Source organism: Ceratotherium simum, chromosome 29 (genome assembly GCF_057802395.1).
Source record: "Ceratotherium simum simum isolate JZ-2026a chromosome 29, ASM5780239v1, whole genome shotgun sequence".
Taxonomy (NCBI): domain Eukaryota; kingdom Metazoa; phylum Chordata; class Mammalia; order Perissodactyla; family Rhinocerotidae; genus Ceratotherium; species Ceratotherium simum.
This window is the reverse complement of record NC_141928.1, coordinates 30772041-30793027: the sequence shown is the minus strand read 5'-3', so window position 1 is coordinate 30793027 and position 20987 is coordinate 30772041. Positions and strand designations below refer to the sequence as shown.

The 20987-nt window shown below is 35.4% G+C and overlaps 1 protein-coding gene across 3 annotated transcripts in view; it reads left to right on the top strand.

Moving 5' to 3' along the window:
- SMC2 (structural maintenance of chromosomes 2) overlaps positions 1–18104 on the top strand; it is a 49850-nt gene extending 31746 nt beyond the window's left edge. For all 3 annotated transcript variants that reach the window (XM_087419371.1, XM_087419370.1, XM_087419369.1), the window contains 6 exons: positions 2019–2213; positions 4360–4560; positions 6799–6915; positions 10094–10254; positions 14067–14214; positions 15228–18104. In XM_087419371.1, coding sequence (XP_087275497.1) covers positions 2019–2213; positions 4360–4560; positions 6799–6915; positions 10094–10254; positions 14067–14214; positions 15228–15386 — 981 coding nt within the window. In that variant the 3' untranslated portion in view covers positions 15387–18104. The remainder of the gene's footprint in view (positions 1–2018; positions 2214–4359; positions 4561–6798; positions 6916–10093; positions 10255–14066; positions 14215–15227) is intronic.
- The last annotated feature ends 2883 nt before the right edge of the window (positions 18105–20987 follow it).

Genomic DNA, 20987 nt, shown 5'->3' with positions numbered 1-20987 from the left:
CATCTCCTGCATTTTCTGTCACGTTTTTCCCTTCAGATGATTGTTTTAATCCTTGTAGCATGCAGTGGTTTGGAAAGTAGGTCTTTCCTCTTTGATTCTATTCATGGTGAAATTTAAGTTTTTTTATTTTTAACACATTGTTTATCAAATAACTTTTTAACTACTCTTTTTTCAAGATAAGGGATCGAAATCCTTCTTACCTTTGTGTTGCTGATTAAATTTTCTACAGTACAGATACTGTAGAAACTACAGTTTCTAGTTTACCTCCAAAGTAAATTGTAGTTTTAAAAAATATTTTTGGTTTCCTTCTGATTTGTTATCTTTTAATCTCATATATTTTTCATCTCGTTCCTCTGTATTTTCTACTGTCTTTCATGGACATCATAATGTAGAATTTTAAAAAATTAGATGTGTTTCTAAAGAGAAATGTGAAAATAAAATAAGTCACTCCTTCTTTGATCTAAATAACGATAAAATCAAAATGTACATATTTCTGTAAAGAGGGTTTCGAGTTCTCTTTATGGAAACTATAACATGGATCACTTAGTTTTTAAAGATTGTTCTTTCAGGCTCTACATTCTAAATTGTTTCCCTTTGCTGATAAGAGTGGCTAAGGACACTCCCAGGGAGCTAAGAAAAGAAACTGCCTACTGACTAATTAGGTTCAGACAAACAAAACAAAAATTTCATTTCTGTGCAATCTTAAGTGACAGATTTCCTATGTTTTTTCCTACCATGTAAAAAAGATTAAAACAGCCACACCTACAATGCAACTTTTAAACTCTAGGCATGAGGGAATCTTTTTCATAAACATATTTTTGTCAGATACAGTGTTAGTAATAAACCTGTGTCTGTTATTTTTCCCTTGGTTAATGTCACCAGAGTATTTTTCACTTTCTTTTCTTGTTCTTCAAAAGTTTTAAAAAGCTAAAATATCTTTGGGTGTTTTAGATGATTGTCATGATTTATCATTCTTCTGGAAAAGACCTCTAATGACACAAACTAAATATTATAAGGAAATTAAAGCTCTTTGAGCATGTTCAATAACCTAACGATAATGTCAAGTATTCTTTATTACTCAAGATTATCTTGTTTTCTAATGAGCATGCCTAAAAAATTCCTAAATTTTTACTGGTACTTTTCATCACTTACAGAGATACATTCTTTCTCAGAGTCTTTTTTAGCAGGTTGTTCTCCTTCTTTGTTTCCCCCCTACCTAAATGTAAGTTGAGCTAGGTCTTTTTGTTTTTAGACATTTGTGTGAGTTTGTGACCATATCTTTAGCAGAAGAACTGTAAAGATCTAGGATGAGGCAAAGGGCTTTGTGGGGGGCAGCGGGGAGGGCGGTAGACTAAACCCCAGCTGTAGTTACCGCTTTGGAGGTTGAGCAGCTTCAACCTTGGGAGGTAGGGGGATAGTAAAAGTCAGAGCAAGAGGTTTTTATTTATGTCACAGATGTTTATCTCTTCAAAAAAGTTTCTGTTCCTCTTCTGTTTCTCTGTTTGGACCCCTGTGCTAGGACCAAACACTATGACCTTCCATTGCCGCTGGTCAAGTCCTTATGGCGTACATCTATAGAAGGGAAAAGGAGCAAATCCCAGCCTACCTTACTTCTACCCCTGTTCTTTGCACCTCCTAATAATTGTCATTTGGAGGTCTGTCAGATTATCTTCTTGTTAACTACCCAGAAATACCACTTTTTGAGAGACCTCACAGGTCAGATTCCAGTAGTCTCTCCTCCCCCTAGTTGATCTCGGCTACACTGTATCCAGTAGAAACTTCGTTGCTTCCAGTGTGAAAACTGCATCCCACCCCCTTTTTCTAGTGGTGATACAAGTTTTCTCCCATGTGCAAATTCATGAGTCGTTTTAATGGGGATATAAAATGTAGAGGGTTAGGTGACCAACTGTGTGGTCACATAGCCATCTTGCCCAGAAGTCTGTTAGATGATCTTTTAGTAGACTAAGAATATCTCCATACTACCTTGCTATATATTGTCTTCTAATTATTTGTTTCAGGATTCAGTAAATAAAGCTCAAGAAGAGGTGACCAAGCAAAAAGAAGTGATAACAGCCCAAGACAATGTAGTTAAAGCTAAATATGCAGAAGCGGCAAAATATAAGGAGCAAAATAATGATTCTCAGCTTAAAATTAAGGAATTAGACCACAACATCAACAAACATAAACGGGAAGCTGAAGATGCTGCTGCGAAGGCACGTTTGCATTGTTCGTTTTTACCCTTAATCGAATTTTTGCTTCTGGGTTGTTGAAATATTCCAGTAAACTGCTTGATGAAGAACTTAGTGCAAATGGCAAAACTACCATGTAACATAATTTTGAGGCTTACTGCTATGTTAAGTGCTTCTCAGCAATGCTCATTTTCACCAGATGGCACAAATATCTTGCTTTTAAATTTAATTTCCAGTGTTTATTCCCATCTGTAAGATGTTTTTACCAAATATTTAGTGGTCTCCCATGGAAATGACTGATTTTTATCCCCAAATGTTCGTAGAACTAGTTATTAATGTACTAATAGTAGTAATATCTATATTCTTTACCTTATTGTAAATTGAATTTAAAGAACTCACAGAAATATATATACAGGCAACTTCTAAAATAAGGACTTAATTAACTTCTGGATGTCCTTATGAGGATCAGTACAGTCAACTTCTTGGCAAAACATCAGATTTCAAATGAGGCTGCAAAAAAGATCTTTTTGAGGTTACCTACAGTTTTTTGGTCTCTTTTAAAAGTTTCTTCCTTTCATGTATCACAGTGCCTTAAGTACTTTAGAGAGAATACATGCTTTTGCAGAAATTCATTGCTTGGTTAAGAGACTGCATCCATGTGGTCTTAATAATTCACCCATCATGTTTTCTTATAGGTGTGTAACAGTTTGGTGCCTTTTAAATCTTTTTTAGCATCATAAAAGTACAGGAGATTTAACTTCATAAAGATCAGAACATATAAAACAGTCTCCCCATCCTCTAAAAGAGACATGAGTGCTTTTTTCAGGTTCATTACTTGGTTTAAAAAACATTTTTTTGTGGCCACATCCTAATATCCTAATATTTTATTAGTATTGATTTCCCATTAGCATAGTAGCCCAGTGTTAGTGGACTCATTGACATATTACCAATGCTAATATTACTGTTAATAGTTTTTTTGGTAATTGAAAGTGCTGGTGTTGGTGATTGCTAGAGGGTTTTATTTACAGCCAAGGTAGTAAAAAGAGGGACTTGCAAGTGGAACTGCTAAAAAGTCAAAGATTATTTGAAATACATAGTTTATCAAATATTTATTTCATACCGATTACCATTATACTGTGCCGGGCACTGAAGATATAAGTATGAGAAACATGTACACAGAATGACTTCATAGAGCTTATAGGTCAGTAGGAAAGACAGCCTAGGAATGGTCATTGTACATTGGAGCCTAGAGGTGAGACCATACCCATGGAATTAATAAGGATAAGCAAATTCACAAGGATTAGATTCCACCAGTCAGAACCAACCTTAAACAATTCTAGTAGAGGAAGGTCTTCCTTAAGCACTGTGATTTAACTTTTTCATCAGTTTTATTATATGAAGAACTATTTTACTTTGCCTTGTCAAAAGAGGGTGGTGGGGTATAGAGTCAACATTTAGGGCTATTTTTTGCCTAGATTATAATTCCGAGAAGATTTACTAGATATCAGTCAGTAGATTAGGCTTCCACAATTTTACCAAATCTATGATGTTAAGTAATCCTATAAGAATTTTAATTTTCACAAGTTTTTTTTTTTTTTTTTGTGAGGAAGATTAGCCCTGAGCTAACATCCGATGCCAATCTTCCTCTTTTTGCTGAGGAAGATTGGCCCTGGGCTAACATCTTTGCCCATCCTACTCTACTTTATGTGGGACACCACCACAGCATGGCTTGACAAGCGGTGCATGAGTGCGCACCTGGGATCCGAACCTGCAAACCCCAGGTCGCGGAAGTGGAATGCGCGCACTTAACCGCTGCGCCACCGGGCCGGCCCCACACAAGTTGCTTTTTGAAACAATAGATTGAATTTGGTAAAATCTGGAGCCTCATCTGACTTATATTTCATTCTAATAGAGATGTTTTACATATTCTTTGTAAAAATTTCTCCGAGTTGGCTCTTATTATAATGCCAAAGTAATAGGAAGATCTTTTTCTATACAATCCCTTATTTCTTGATCCTATCCTCCAGTTAAAAATATTTATACTTACTCAAATGAGTCATTGTGGGGTTTTTCTCCAAAATGTTTGATTTAAAATTAGTAAATATTTAAGAAACTGGTTTTTATATGTAGGTTTGTAAGCAATGATAGATCTTTCTATTGTATGTGGTAGGTATCCAAAATGTTGAAAGATCATGACTGGATTAATGCAGAGAAACACCTCTTTGGGCAACCCAATAGTGCCTATGATTTCAAAACTAACAACCCAAAAGAAGCTGGTCAGAGACTGCAGAAGTTGCAAGAAATGAAGGAGAAACTAGGAAGAAATGTCAACATGAGAGCTATGAATGTACTGACAGAAGCTGAAGAGCGGGTAAGTCGTGTTCCTGTGACTCTGGCCGCTTCAGGACGTGAGTAGCATTGATGGCTCATATGACCCCTGCAGCAATTATTAGAGTCAGCCTTTTGCTCGATGCGCTTGATAACTGTTTTCTTTGTTTTCCCTTTCTCCCTTTTCAGTTCTTTCTTTTCTTATTTCATTCTTTTTGTATCATCAGTTGTTTATGTGTTCTGTAGTAGCTTGAATAACTTTTGCACTGGCTTTGCCCTTTGCCATAAACGTTTTCTCCTCTTTTCTTATTCTTTTTTTTTTTTTGATAATTTTATTTATTTATTTTTTCCCCCAAAGCCCCAGTAGATAGTTGTATGTCATAGCTGCACATCCTTCTAGTTGCTGTATGTGGGACGCGGCCTCAGCATGGCCAGAGAAGCGGTGTGTCCGTGCGCGCTGGGGATCCGAACCCGGGCCGCCAGCAGCAGAGCACGCGCACTTAACCCCTAAGCCACGAGGCTGGCCCTCTTATTCTTGAAGTAAATAAAAATAACGCTTTTTGATAATGTTAACTCCTCACATTTCTATCATTTCTTTCACTTGCCTTGAAAGGCTTTGAAAAATAGGGTATCCTGCTGTCTACCTTCTCATCAGTCGCGCCATAACTGCTGTCTTCCTTTTGACTCTTGCGTATACTGGAATCATTGTATAAGTAATGACTGAAATTGTTATATACATAACCACTATTTTCCTACTCTGTAAATCCAACAGCATCTTCTTGGTTTTAACGCTCTCAGTCACTTGATAATGTTATCCATCTCCCCTACCCTGACAAACTTTTAAAGTCTGCCATGTGACTACAAAACTCCAGAGGGGAAAGCAGTCCCTATTCTTGACGGCCCCATAGGAAATAGCAGTCTGAATAATTTTATATTATGCCCTATACCTTCAATTCTGCAAAATTCTGTTTGAATTTGCATAATAGAGTTAATGAGAGCTCTGTAGAAGTGATAGTACTTATGAGCTCAAAATTGTTATTGACATTAGTATCTACAAAGAATCTGTATTCTATTAGATACCAAACAGGCTAATAATGCATGTGTTGTAATCTCTATAAAATGTTCCTGCTGGTTTTCATTCTCCATTAAAGGTTTGCACTATATGGCATATTTGTGTAAGGAAATCTTTGGTCTGCATTTGAGCTGCATAACATCACGAAACTTGTTCACTTTTACTTGATTGCCTTTATTAGGTAATGATACCTTGTTATGATATTTTTTAAAAAGAATTCACCAACTCTCATCTCCTTACCAGAGAGGAAAGCTCTATTTTTGATCAGCAGATGGTCTTTTGTTTTATTTTTTGATGTATTTTATGTCTGTCCACATTAGAAACTACATGGACTTATGGAAAGAATAAGATAAAAATGTGGAGAGGAGGATTTAGGAGCTTGGCTGTGAAGGAGAAGGGACAGCAACAAAGCTAGAAGACTGGCTGGAGTTTTTAAGGGAGAATTTGAAGCCTCCTTGAAATGTGAGGCTTTGAGGAGAAATGAGTTGAGGATTTTTAGAAAGTTCTGCTGCTACTCATGGTATAGTTATTCCTTGGCAGCCTCCCTCAAAATTTTTTTCAGTAAATTTCTACATTAACCAGGGAAGGTCACTCTGAAGATGCTATGTTTGAGCTGAAACTTATGAGGCACCAGTTATGTTAGACATGGAGAAAGAGCATTCTGGGAAGAGAGAACAATTCAGGGACCATAAGGCTACAATGAGCTTGTTATGTTCAAGGAACTGAAAAAAGACCGTGTGGCTGGAGCCTGGAGAGGAGGATGATGCCAAAAAGTGAGAGATACATAAGGATAAATATGTAGGACTTGCACATCAGGGTGAAGAATTGAAGTTTTATTTGTGTCACTGCTAAGACTGACCTTAAGAAGAAGAAAGCATGCAGGGCTACTTTTGAGTTTATATATGACACATTTTCCTTTTTTGCCTTGGTTGCTAGGAAGACAAGGGAAACTTAGTGGAGTCAGAATATTTCAGGAGCTTATCTCTATAAGTTCTCAATTATAGTAATTGAATTTTACATGTAGATGATATATTTTCTTTTCCTATAATTTGGTTTACATTATAACTCTTAATTCAGTGTATCTTTTTGGTAAATAAGAGTATATATATTTTATATAAAAATAATGAAACTTCTTTATTCCTGACTAAATTCTAGAATATAAAGAAAATTTTATAGTTTCCCAATTAAGTATGCTTTTTGTCTTACTAGTATAATGACTTGACGAAGAAGAAGAGAATTGTAGAAAACGACAAATCCAAAATCCTTGCAACTATAGAAGACCTTGATCGGAAGAAAAACCAGGCCCTAAATATTGCTTGGCAAAAGGTATTTGAACCAAAAATATAATCATTTATTCTGTATGAGGCAAGGATGAAAAATATTGTCAGTAGATTTTTGCTCTTTAAGATGAATTTGAAATGGCTAATTTGTGTTTGAATGAGGCACATGGTCACCCCTTAATTAAAACCTCATATTCTTTTCGGACTTGGCTACTTCCGATTTGCAAAGGTAAGTTTGGGTCACTCCATCATACTCTCATAGTCTACTTCTCTGGTTCCTAAGTTATATTAAATTCCAACTTTCTAGATTTCTGCATTTTTCATTCTTAACCTTGTTTGCTAGGTCTGTGTTACCTTTAAAGGGGATACCGTTTGTCCTCTTTTCCTTCCCAGGAGATCAGAGGCTCTTCTATTTGGAAGAAACCTTAGATACTGTCCAATATCTGCTGTACCCCACTCACCCTCTGCTTGAAATTGGAAGCAATCTGATTTTCACACTGGGGGAGCTCTGATTGTCAGAAAACCTCTCCCAAGCACCCCTTCAGTTGTCATCTCCTTGATTTCTCTTGCCCAGCTCAGAGGTCAAATATTAGTTCTAACAACATTTCTATAGCAAGGCTGGTGTATTCTTTACCACTTACAAATTATTAATTGCACATCATAACTCATAAATATTATGCATTCCGTAGGTTTTTAGCAAAGCATTTTGTACATGTTAGGTTAATAATTATGTTAGTTAACACGTATTAAGCAGTTACTCTCTTAATTATCTTACACGAATCATCTTAAAACAATTCTATAACTTTGATACTTATTATCCCTATTTTATAGATGAAGAAACCAAAGCTTAGAAAGATGAAATAGTGTGTCTAAGATCATATAGCCAAAAGGTGGAAAAACTGGTATTCTCTTTTCCTAAATTAGAACCAAAGTTAAAATTACCTTTTGTTGCTAACTGCTGTCACCCTTGTTGCCCTTTAATAATTGGGCAGTAAACAATGAAATGTAGTATTCTCTTTTACTGATCTCTTATTCAGCAGAATTCCAATTACCATTTTGTTTTGTTCTGTGACAACGTTGGCAGATTGGAAGGTTCTTTGCTATTGTTCTATTTCTCTGGCTGCATGTATTTGTTTCCTTTAGGATAACTCCTTAGCCTCTCAGCATGGAAATTTTTCTGTCTCTATCACAGCAAAAGACTGTTACTCAAAAGAGTCCAAACATAGTTACTGTGTTGTTTGATACTTTAACAAGCCTCTGGGATTTAACTGGGTACCTGGCGTCTTTTTCTCTTTTTAATTCTGTAGGAACTTTATTTTCAATAATGGCAGCACAATTATCCTTTTCAGTCATCTTGTTTTTCCTGCTCTGTGACTTATTTTCAGTGTTCCATCTCTCTATAATATCTTTTAAAATGCATGCAAAAAGTTGGCCCCGTTTTTCTTGTACAACTTGGATTTAACACTGGATCTGAGAGGTTTTGTGTCATTTTCTCCGTGGTTCCTGGATTTAGTGCAAGTACAAATTTATCCTTTAAATGGATTTTTCCCCAATTTCCAAGATTCTCCCAAGCAAGTAAATTTGAGTGCTTATTATATTTCAGGCACTATTCACATATTAATTTTCCCATTTAATCCTCACAATAACTTAACGAGGTAGGAACTATTATTATCAGCACTGTATACTTCCTTCTGGCATCAAGCATACTTGCTTTGCAAAGCCGGAGTATTGTGTTTTTTGTTTTTTTGTTCCCTTCTTAGCCTCATTGGATTTTCAAAATTTGATTGCATTTCATCTTTATATCTCTCCATGAATAGAATTCATTTCCTATCTAGGATAGGGCTATATTCTTCTCTTCCCATTAACCGGTAAATTTCTCTTTTCCACTTTGGAAGAGTTTCCACATGGGGTCCATCGTCATGTTTGGGGTTTAGTAACATTCCACTGTCTTAGTCCTGAGCTGCCTCTATCCTGCCTGGCCAAAAAATTTAAAAAAAGAAAAAGAACCTAGGGTGTTTATAAATACTATGATATCTTCCATCTTTCCCAAAAAAGACAGAGGTCCTCTCTCTATTGTGACAAACCTTGCCTAGCTCTGGAAATCTATCCCAGATAAAACAAAAACCTCTGTAGGATATTACTCAGCATGTGTGCAGTTGCTCTTAAAATATGCATTCCTTAGTAAATCCATATTCAGGAGTACTGCTTGTGTCTAGAAGATTTCCTTATTACTACAAATATTCATAAAAATATATTTGCACTTGAATTTTGTACTTGAATTTGGAGATTTCCCTAGAGAACACGGCTGTCAAATTCACTTGGATGTGTACATGTGTGTGTTTATATATACTCTCAAATTTATCTGCCAAACTCTTTAATGTTATTAATCATGTCTTTGAAGACAGATGGCTGAATTCTCGAATCATTGATCAAGTGTGTATGCACAAAAATTACTCAATTACAAGCTAGAATTAGGCCTAAATCTCTGTGTAATCTCCTACTATGTCTTGATGGGGATAGCCAAACAGCTTCTTGAGGCCTTTTCTCTTGGGGTCCAATCCTGTGCTTGTCCCTTGACACCTTAGCTTCTTTGGCTATGAGAAGAAGTATACAGAAAAGAACCGTTTGATGCCTTGGAACAGATGTGATTGTTTGATTTCATGCCTCCTTTTCTCCTAGATTTCACCCTGATCTTCTTAGGCTTTTTAAGGTTAGCTGATAACCACCAGTCAACAGAAAACAAGTTTTATAAGAGAAAATTTTATGCCAAAAAGAGAGGGTTTTTTTTGTTTTTGCTTCCTCGACTGAAAGTTCAATGTCCTATATTATATAATTGTATGCCTCTGAGGCTTCCTGCAGTATGGCCTACAAAGGTATCAAACCTTCTGGGTAGAGTTAGAGATATAACTTCTAGCTCCCCTTGGAAGTGAGAGCAGGACTCAGTAATTTATTTCTGTAAAGGGACGGATAATAAATATTTCTGGCTTTATGAGCCATATACTCTCTGTTGTACCTACTAGACTCTATTGTTGTAGTGCTAGCAACCATAGACAATACATAAATGAATGGGCATGGCCTGGTTTGTCACATGGGCCATAATTTGCCAACCCCTGAGTTAGAGTAACAAACAACACAATGCACCTGCTGGGTTGCATATACACGCATCAACATTTGATTCTTCTGGAAAACCTTCTATGATATTTTAATATCATTTTTTTATCCAGGTGAACAAGGACTTTGGATCCATTTTCTCTACTCTTTTGCCTGGTGCCAATGCTATGCTTGCACCACCAGAGGGGCAAACTGTATTGGATGGTCTGGAGTTCAAGGTTGCCTTAGGAAATACTTGGAAAGAAAACCTAACTGAACTTAGTGGTGGTCAGAGGTGCGTAATCCCTTGGCAATATTATAATTCCTAATTCCTCTTATTTTATTATAATCCATCATCTCATTGCCTCCCAATTTTATTTCAGTTTTGCTTTGCTTAGCTATCTATGCATGTAGTATTTAAGGAGCCTAATATTTAAGACTACAAATTTTAGTTAGAATATTTGATAAAAATAGGCAACAAAGGAGAAATAAGGATGAGCAACTAGAAAACTAGACAAAATATATGAAAAGCAGTTGTTTTCAGACATTGGAAAATGAGTAGCCGTGGAGTATGGTACCTGAAAGAAAGGAAACAGAAGTGCTGAGCTGAGTGTTTACCCGGCTTTCTCCCCAGGAGCAATTTCTGGACTGCAGATACAGGGAGGGGAACCACACAAAGCCCAGTAGTCTCACTAACTTAAGGAAACAGAGGTTAGAATTTTGGGAAGCCCCAGTGAGCCACCCCTTAGCATTAGGTCTGCACTATCCCTGAAGTGAAGGCTACTCTAGACACACCTAAGCACAGTTCAGTGAAGGCCTTGAAGAGATCAAGGTGATCTGCATGTAACTTAATTGTTTCTCAGAACAAAGCTCAATATGCTTTAAAGAAAGACAAGACTCTGAACAACATAATCACAATGTCCAGCATCTAAGAAAAATTACTAGACAAATCAAGAAAAATGTGACTCTTATATAGCCTAGAGAAAAATCAGTCTGGAAACAGACCCAGAAATAACAGGTGATGAAACTAGCAGACAAGGAAGTTAGAGTTACATTAACTATTTCCAAGAATTACAAGAAAAAAAGAACGTGATGAAAGAAATGGAAGTTGTTAAAAAAGAATCAAGTGGAACTTCTAGAGATAAAAAAAATATACCTCAAATGAAAATTCATTGCATGAGATTAACAGCAGCTTAGACAATGTAAAAGAAATGTGATTGAATTTGAAGGCATAGCAATAGCATCTATTCAGGCTAAACTGACAAATACAAAGCTATAAAAACAAACAAAGCTTCACTGACCTGAGGGACAATATCAAGCAGTCTAACATGCATGTAATTAGAGTTCCAAGAGGAGAGGAAGAGGTAAAAAGAAAAATACTTGAAGAAATAATGTGCCCAAATTTTCCAGATTTGATGAGTTCTGTAAACCCACACAGGCTTGATTCCTATGAACCCCAGGTAGGATAAACACATGCACTCCCCCCTACATACAATACCACAGCAAGGCACATCATATAAAATTGCTGAAAACCAGTGATTAGGAGAAAAATCTTAAAAGCAGCCAGAGGTAAAAAGGCAGAGTATGTGCCAAGGAACAAAGATAAGAGTAACTTAGACTTCTCATCAAACACTATGCAAGCCAGAAGTCTGGAACAACATCTATAAAGTTCCAAAAGAAAAAACATGTCAACCTAGAATTCTAGTAGAAATATTCTAGTAGAAATATTCTTCAAATTGAAAGCAATAGCAGTATTTTTTCAGAAAAACAAAAGCTGAAAGAATTTGATCCTGGCAAAAAAGTACAAGTGAAAGGAAGATGATACCAGATGGAAAATTGGATCTACCTAAAGGAATGAAGGGTGTGGAGATAGCATGCTCAGAGCTTCAGAGAAGTTTCTCCCAGCCTTACACAGTGATTCAGACAGTCAGCATACTGAGAGAAACTTAGTAGAAGGTTGTGTGGCCCAACTCCTTACCTGCAGAGAGCCAAATAATTAAAACCTCCTGAGAGAACATTGTGAATATTCACATAATTGAAGATGGTTATTAGTTTTGTGTTTTCCCCTGCGAGATGTATAATCCATAGTCCTTGAATTATTCTCATGTGCCCTATAGTGCCATCATGTAACTCTTACATAGGTAGAAAATACTAAGACCTGTCAATTTTCCTTATGAAATCCTTTGCCATTTTTATGAGCAGGATAGCAGTCCACTCTATATTTTTCATTATTGATAAAATTCCTGAATATTTTAAGAGTCTAAAAGACAGCTTCTGCTGCCTGTTAACCAAAATTGAATTCCACAGTTTAAATCCTGGTATCTTTAACTGTTTTTGCTGAAGTCCTAGAAAATGTTTTGGGGAAAATAGAAAATGTATACTTATTTTCTTATCGGGACCTAAAAATTATTTCTATAGTTAAAATAATATAAAATTATTTTTAGATATACCACCATCAGCATAGTAGTGTAACTCTTGGTGAGATTTTTTTTCTGAATGACTAAGTGTAAAGCTCAGTGCCTTAAACATTTGACACAGAGAAAGGCAGTGAAAAATAATTTTAGATTGTTTGAATGACTTCAGCTCCCCTCTGTGGAGGTAGATCCATCTCACTGTTGTTTGCTTTTTATTGTACTGTTTCATTTTCTTTGCTAGAAATTTTGGTTTCACCTTCCCAGACCTCCTCCACTGGGCACATATTTTTTTTCCCACTTACATGTTTCTTAATAAATACCCTGTTGGAATGTAATAAGCATTAGATTGACTATTTACTCTAGTGCTGCATGGCAGGAGAGGTTTGAAATTACAGAAAAGTGTGTTACAAGTGTTACAATTTTTATTCTAATGTTAATTACAAATATTTTGTATTAAAATAAAAAAGGCTTTTTTATAAAATGTTTAAGAAAAAATATAAGAATTATTATGATTCTTCATACCAGATTAGAATGAAAACAGTTACAGTTAAAAGGGATGGTTAGCTAGAAGAGAAGTGAAAAAGAGCTGTAGAATCTGAGAGTAGGCGTAACTACAAATTTTAAATAAGGCTATTAGTCGGGGTTCTCTAGAGAAACAGAATTGATAGTACATATATATATAGGAAGAGGTTTATTATAAGGAATTGGCTCATTTTATTGTGGAAGCTGAGAAGTTCCACAGTTTTCTGCCTGCAAGCTGGAGACCCAGGAAAGCAGTGGTATAGTTCAGAGTGGGTCTGAGGGCCTGAGGACCAGGAGCACTGAGGACGGAATACCCATGTCCCAGCTCAAGTAATCAGGCAGGAAGAGGCCAATTCTGTTTCTACCTTTTTCACTATTCAAGCCCTTAGTGAATTGGATCATGTCCACCCACATGGGAGAAGGCAAAACTGCTATACTGAGTCCTCCAATTCAAATGCTAATTTCATCCAGAAACACCCTCACAAACACGCCCAGAAATAATGTTTAGCCAAATATCTGGGTACGCCATGATCCAGTCAATTTGACACACAAAATTAACCATCACATAAGGATTGTTTGAACTTCTAACCCTGAAGTATTTAAAGTAATGGGTCATATACTATATAGCTTACTCTCAAATGGTGCCAATAAAAAGTAGAGTGTGTCTATATGTTTGTGTGTCTGTGCATGTGGGTGCGTACACAGTAAAAGTTGGAAAGAGTTATAAACCAGTTATACTGTTACCAAGACAATAGCTGTTGTCCTAACAAGTTTAAGTATGTAGCCCTCACTCACCTGCTACCTAGGTATCTAATAAGCAATTGGGGAAGGAAAGAAAAACTATTAACACTAACATGATCTTTTCTTAAGGATGGGTGCCGAATGTAATATCCTGATTACCTGACTGGAAGAAAGATGTAAACCTATTCTATTCAAAATAAAACTTGTTGAAGAGAGGAAAATGGAAAGCTAAAATAAAAACAACGTTTTAATATAACAAAAGTGTTGAAGTTTGAAGCTTAAAACTCATTTTCTATGACTATCTTTCAGCTAAATATATACTATTCATAATAATAATAGTAGTGACAGGATAGCAGATTTGCTTCAATGTTTTGTTACAAAGTGGTAAAATCAAGTTTTGACAGCTTTTCTTCCGGCCTCCTTTTCTTAGGTCTTTAGTGGCTTTGTCATTAATACTGTCCATGCTGCTCTTCAAACCTGCTCCAATTTACATCCTAGATGAGGTGGACGCAGCCTTGGACCTTTCTCACACCCAGAATATTGGACAGATGCTGCGTACTCATTTCACACATTCTCAGGTGAGAGGCAGAAAAACTGTCTCAGTAGTAAAGTATAGTATTTCTTTTTCTAAAACTTCTTTAGTAGTAGTCAATATTAATAAGATATTTAGCATTGAGGAATACTAAAGCACTGTGTATCTCTTTAAATATATACTTAGATTCAAATGGGTATAGAAGGAAAGAGGGTTTGGTCCCCTATTAAAGAAAGCATTATAACTGTTGGTTGGAGCATGAGGGAGAATCTAATTTTTTCCTAATTTGGGATTAATTTAAAGTTAATTTAATTATTTTCTCTAGCTGCCAGAGGATGCACAATCAAAACAAGACTATTTCAAGGATATATCTAGGTATCAGGAAATCATGTGGCACTTGATGGGGTAGTCTTCATTTCTCCTGGCTAGAAAGTAGAGAAAAGCCCCTGAAGCTAACACCAGTTTGTATTTATTGAACTGTTGCTGCAGGAACTGGGGCTGCCAAACATGGTCATACAGATAATGCATTGTACAACTCTGGGGGGCTTCATGTGTCGTGGTTATTATAGACTGTGCATTTATTATGGCAGTTTTTTTGCAGATAATGGTGAAGTTAATTTCTTAATTATACAAATATTCCATTTGAGATAGTGGTAGTGCTGTAGGAACTTGAAGCCTTCTTTGATATTATTAAAATATCACAGAGAAAAGTATTTCACTAGGGCATTTAGAGCTAGCAACAAAACAGTGATGCCAGCTGCAGAAGACAGCAACAAACAGTCAACCAGCAGGAAGTAGTAAACCCGGGTAGTACAGCACTTAAGGTAAAATTAAGGGACTCGTAAAACCAAACATGGCAAGCCAGAATTCATTTAGGGGCCTAATAGTATAACTGTTTGTTACTTGCATTTGAGGTTGTGCATTTGCTTGGAGCCAAGCAGTTAAAGAAAGAACAAAATCAATATCTCCAAACAATTCTTAACCCCAGTGTAAAAAAAGGCATGAACTTCAAGACTATTACAAAACATATTTTTCATGCTTGTTTTCTTTTCCCTTAAGTTCATTGTGGTGTCCCTAAAGGAAGGTATGTTCAACAATGCAAACGTCCTTTTCAAAACCAAGTTTGTGGATGGTGTTTCTACAGTAGCCAGATTTACTCAGTGTCAAGATGGAAAGAATCCAAAGGAAACCAAAGCCAAGGCAAAAGGACCCAAATGATCACATGGGGAAGTTAAAAGTACAGATTTTCTCCTTCACCTTGACCTGTTTTTTAAACAAACTTTTTAAGAACTTGGGATTTATCTAACTTGTTTATATAAAAAGGTAATGTTATTTTGTTACTTAACCCGTACTTTCTCTTCCTTTATGTAATCACTTATAAATGAGCATAGATTCCTCTTTTCTTAGTGTTAACTATGGTCCAATTACTGTGATTGTGATTTTATGTGTGTCATCAAATGTTTTATTCTTTCACAAGTCTTTATATATTAGGGAGCCTGAGATACGTGGTTGGTGATCACTTCTGTTTGTAAAAGCAAAAATACAAAGAAACAGATTAAATTAAATTGTAGGATAAATATAGCTGATAGTCAGCTTTAAATAATTAGCTTAATTCCTAAGGTAATATTAGTGTGTTTTCTATTGCTAATAAAGTCATTCGGTAAGGAAGAATTATAAAGCAAATAACTGGACCAACAAAAGGAAGACCAGGAAAGCTCTTGGGCACGCTTGGAGCTGTTTGTAGTTAGTTCTTTGAGGACACAGTGCCAGATCCCTGAGTTAAACTCAGATGGGAAACAGATCTTGAAAGATTTCTCTCATTTTAATGATGCTTCAATATCATGTTTCTGTATGCTTAGTAATTAGTCTGTGCAATCTTAATTTTAAAAAAAACTTTATGAATATTTTAATAGAAGTTTGGGAAAAGATGTGTTGCGTGCTGCTCTCTGCTGCAAATTTATCTAAAGTCTCCTAATATTTTCAAAGATTTTTGCCAGCCTTTTCATAATCCAATCAATAACAATCTATTGGTGAATGAGAATGCAGGAGCCAGCAGACTAAACCAAATTTATCTTTTTCCTTCAGTCTGATACATATGTAAATAAATAGATCCATCTTTTCTACCAAAAGGACTCAAAATTTCATGATCATTATACTTTTTAGTGTCTTCTGCTTTCCAGTTCAAAAGGATGAAATGCCTTTAAGAACTCAAAAGATGATGCTAATAAACGCCATAAAAATACTATATATAGTTCTTAGTATCTCTAGGTGCATCACCAGAACAGTGTCTCCAAACTCTGAATCTTGGAAGCTCTGACATGATCTAGTCTGATCTTGGGTATGTTATTTTGGCCCCACATCCCTTGTTGATACTTGGGTCTTAGTTCCTTGGTGTTATCCTTTCTCTGATATATGCTCATACTTACTGGCCCTAGGTTTAACATTTCTCATCCTTCATTCTTATACATATCTGAGGATGTCAGAGAACACCCCAGTAACTGATATTGTGGGACACATTGGAAAGGATTGAATCTGGAATTAGTTTTGTCCACTGTGGAAGGAGAGAGAGACAAAGCTATAAATGCTGAGTTACATGAAGTCCAATATCACATATAACAGACATAAGTTTATTTCCTTCCAAATGTATTGCACATTATTTGCCAAAACAGTTATATCTGTTCACACTGTCTCCAATACCGTTGACCACAACCTAGTCAGACTGGCTGTTAATTTTAATACTTCTGATTTACTAGTTATAAAATGGTACTTCATTGCTGTTTTAACTAGCCTTTTACAAATAACTTGTGAGGTTGAGTATTTTGCCGTATGTACTAATTTTTTTTCCTCTGCTACAAATTTCTGTTTGTTTTCCTATTTTTTTTCTTACGTATAATCTTGCTCTTTGATGAAAACCCTCAAACATATTAAATTTTTGTGAGTAATGTCATTATTCTTTGATTAGAGGAAACACCTTCAGGGGAATGGGGACATTTATTTCACACATCTGCAATAACATGAATAATATTTATTGATCTGTTTCTATACATCGGACACTATTCTCATTTGCACGTTTTCACATTTAATCCTAATAATAATCCAGTGAGGTAAGTACTGTTATCAGCGTTATATAATTGAAGAAATTGAATTGAGCAGAGAAATTAAGAAACTTGCCCACAGTGATAGTACAGTTAGTGAGGGGCAGAGCCAAGATACAAATCTTGGCTGTAGGTCTCCGGAACCATGATACACCACCTCTCTGACAGCTTGAACATTTGCATCTATTGTACATAATAAATTTAAGAGATACCTGGATGAGCTGTATACACAACATGTGAAAATTATCTTCAGGAAGAACCTCAAACGTTTGAAGAGAGGATTCCTTGTGTTTTTGTTCGTTGTTTTGACGTTTCAGGTATGCTAACTGCAAATGCAAAAGCAAAGACTTGAGAATCCCTCTTCCAATATGGTGGGGTAATCTAACAAGCCAGCACTCCCACAGTCATGTCATCTGCAAATCAGGGCAGTTCTGTTTCTTCCCTTGTAATCTGTATGCCTTTTATTGCCCTATTGCACTGGCTTGAGCTTCCAGCACTATGTTGTGTAAGAGTGATGAGAGCTGGTTTATTTGCCTTTTTCCCAAAATTAGGAGGAAAGCGTTCAATCTTTCACCAATAAGTGTAATGTTAGCTATAGGCTTTTGGTAGATGTTCTTTATCAAGTTAAAGAAGTTCCCTTCTATTCCTGGTTTGATCATAACTTTATCATGGATAGGTGTTGAATTTTGTCTAATGCTTTTTTCTGCATTGATTGATATGATCATGATCCTGTAACTTTCCTTAGCCTGTTAACAATATAATTACCTTGCTTAATTTTTAAATATGAAACCAACCTTGTATCCCTGGAATAAACTTCACTTGGTCATGGTGTATAACTTTTTTTATGTATTGCTGGATTCTATTTGCTAATAGTTTGGTCATGAATTTTATGTATGTTCATGAGGGGCATTGGTCTGTAAGTTTCTTTTTTTTTTTTTTCCTACTGCCGTTGGTTTCACAGTAATAGTAGCTTTATAAAATGAATTGGGAAATGTTCCCTCTTCTATTTTCTGGAGGATTGTATAGAGTTGGTATTAATTCTTTAAATATTTGGTAGAATTCTCCTGTGAAATCATCTGGGGCTGGAGATTTGGGGGGATGGTAAAATGGGTACAATTACTTTAATAGTTACAGGGCTATTTAAATTATCTATTTCATATTGGGTGACTTGTGATAGTTTGTGTTTTTTGAGGAATTGTTCCATTTCATCTGCATTGTCAAATTTGTGTGTAGAGGTCATGGTATTTCCTCATTATCCTTTTGATGTCTTCAAGTTCTGAAATGCTATCCCTTTTTTCGTTCCTGATGTTAGTATTTTGTGTCTTTTCTCTTTTTATTTTTGTCAATCTTGCTGGAGGTTTGTCTTTTCAAAGAACCAGCTTTTTGTTTCATTGACATTCTCTGTTGTCTTTCTGTTTTCAGTTCATTGATTTTTGCTCTTGGCTTATTTTGTTTTTTCTGCTTGGTTTGGGCTTTGCTCTTTTTTAGTTTTATGGTGGAAGTTTAGATTATTGATTTGAGCCCTCTGTTTTTTTCTGATAAGCACTTAACGCTGTAAATGTCCCTCTTAAGTAATCTTTTAGCTTCCTCTCACAGATTTTGATATGTTGCATTTTCATCTTCAACTTCAAAATATTTTCTAATTTATCTTGACATTTCTTCTTTGACCAATGGATTTTTTCGGAGTGTATTTCTTAATTTCCAAATACTTGGGATTTTCCAGGTAGCTTTCTCATACTGATTTCTAGTTTAATTTTGTTGTAGTCAAGGACCATACTTTGTATCATTTCATTTTTTAAAAAATTGTTAGAAATAAAATGGTAGATTTAAATGCTTCTATTAGAAAACATAAAAAGGTACTAATTCAATGGTCTAAGGTCTACTTTAATCTATATTCTAGATACATAAGAACAAAGTAAACTCAAATAGAAAGATGGAAATAATAAAGGGTATAAATCAACAATTTATAAGACAGAAAATCAGTGAAACCAATACCTGGTTCTCCAAAGAGCAACAAAATCAGTATATCTCTAATTAGACCAATCAAATAAACCAGAGAAATTACAAATCACTAATAGCAGTGAAAGTTGCCACTATGGATTTCACCTAAATTAAAAGGATACAAAATTAAGACTATTTTTATGGGAGTAAATTTGACAACTTAGACAAAATGGAGAAATTATTAGAAAAATAAAACTCACTGAAACTGCCACAGGAATAGACAAGACCTGAATAGCCTTATATCTATTAATGCAATTAAAATTATTATCAAATATGTTCCCACAAAGAAAACTCCAATCCCACATGGCTTCACTTGTGAATTTTACCATTCAAGGAAGAAATAACACCAGTCTTACACAAAGTCTTCCAGAAAACAGAGGGGGAGGGAACACTTCCAACTCATTTAATGAGGCCAGTGTTGTTCTAATACTAGAACTTGACAAAGATATTACAAAACGTGAAAATTACAGGACAATAGTATTCGTGAATATAGGAACAAAAGTCCTGAAAATATTAGCAAATTGAATCTAACATTTATAAAAGATAATCCATTTTCAAGTTGGTTTTTCAACAGATGGTTCTGACAGCTAGACATTTTGTGTATATTCATAACATACACAAAAAATATCTAAAATGAGTCATAGATGTAAAAAGTTATAACATTTCTAGAAGAAAACAGGTGAACAGTCTTTGTGACCTTAGAATAGGCAAAGATTTCCTTGGACACAAAAAACACAAGCCATAAATGAAAAAAAAAAGGATAAATGGAACATTAAAGTTAAATTGAAAACATCTCTTCAAAAGACACTTAAGAAAGTGAAAAGACAGACCATACATTAGGAGAAATTATTTACAAGGGCTGACAGAATTGCATGCAAAATATATCAAGAACTTGTAAGTCACATTTTGACATTTGCACGAATGGGGTAAAAGCAATGGGTAAAACTGCTGTCACCTTAGCATAAATCAAGGCAGTGCAACCTTGTACTGTGGGACTGATTGCATTTGTCACTGCCATGCATTTAAATTTTTCTTAAATGGCAGTTTCAATTAAGAGTGTCTGATGAAGCTGTAAATATTAATTTTTTTGTATATCAACCTCGTGAGTATGTCTTTAATAATCTGTTCAAATTGGAATTATGTATAAAGCACTTCTGCATGCCAAAACATGATGGTTATTTTGCAGAAATGCAGTTATTTCAGTTGGGGTCTGAAGTAACTGCTTTTTTCATGGAATATCATTTGTACTTAAACAGATGACTAAGACAAACTATGGTTATTAAGTCTATTGGTACTTGGTAGACGTTTCTCAAAAATGAACAGTGAGCCTGTCATATGAACCTGACATATTTGTTGCAAATAGTAGAATTGTAGCTTTCAAATGAAAACTAGAATTTTGGCAAACTTGATTTGCCATTGTGAGCTTGATGGCTCAATAGTTAAAGACTTTTCTGATAACACTGGTGGTGATATTAACAAATGGGATTTTTTTTTGTGATTGGTGTCATAATAGTTTATAACATGGTGAGATTCCAGTTGTACATTATTATTTGTCAGTCACCATATAAATGGGCCCCTTCACCCCTTGTGCCCACCCCCCAACTCCCTTCCCCCTGGTAACCACCAAACTCTTCTCTCTGTCCGTGTGTTAGTTTATATTCCACATATTAGAGAGGTCATACAGTGTTTGTCTTTGTCTGGCTTATTTCACTTAACATAATAT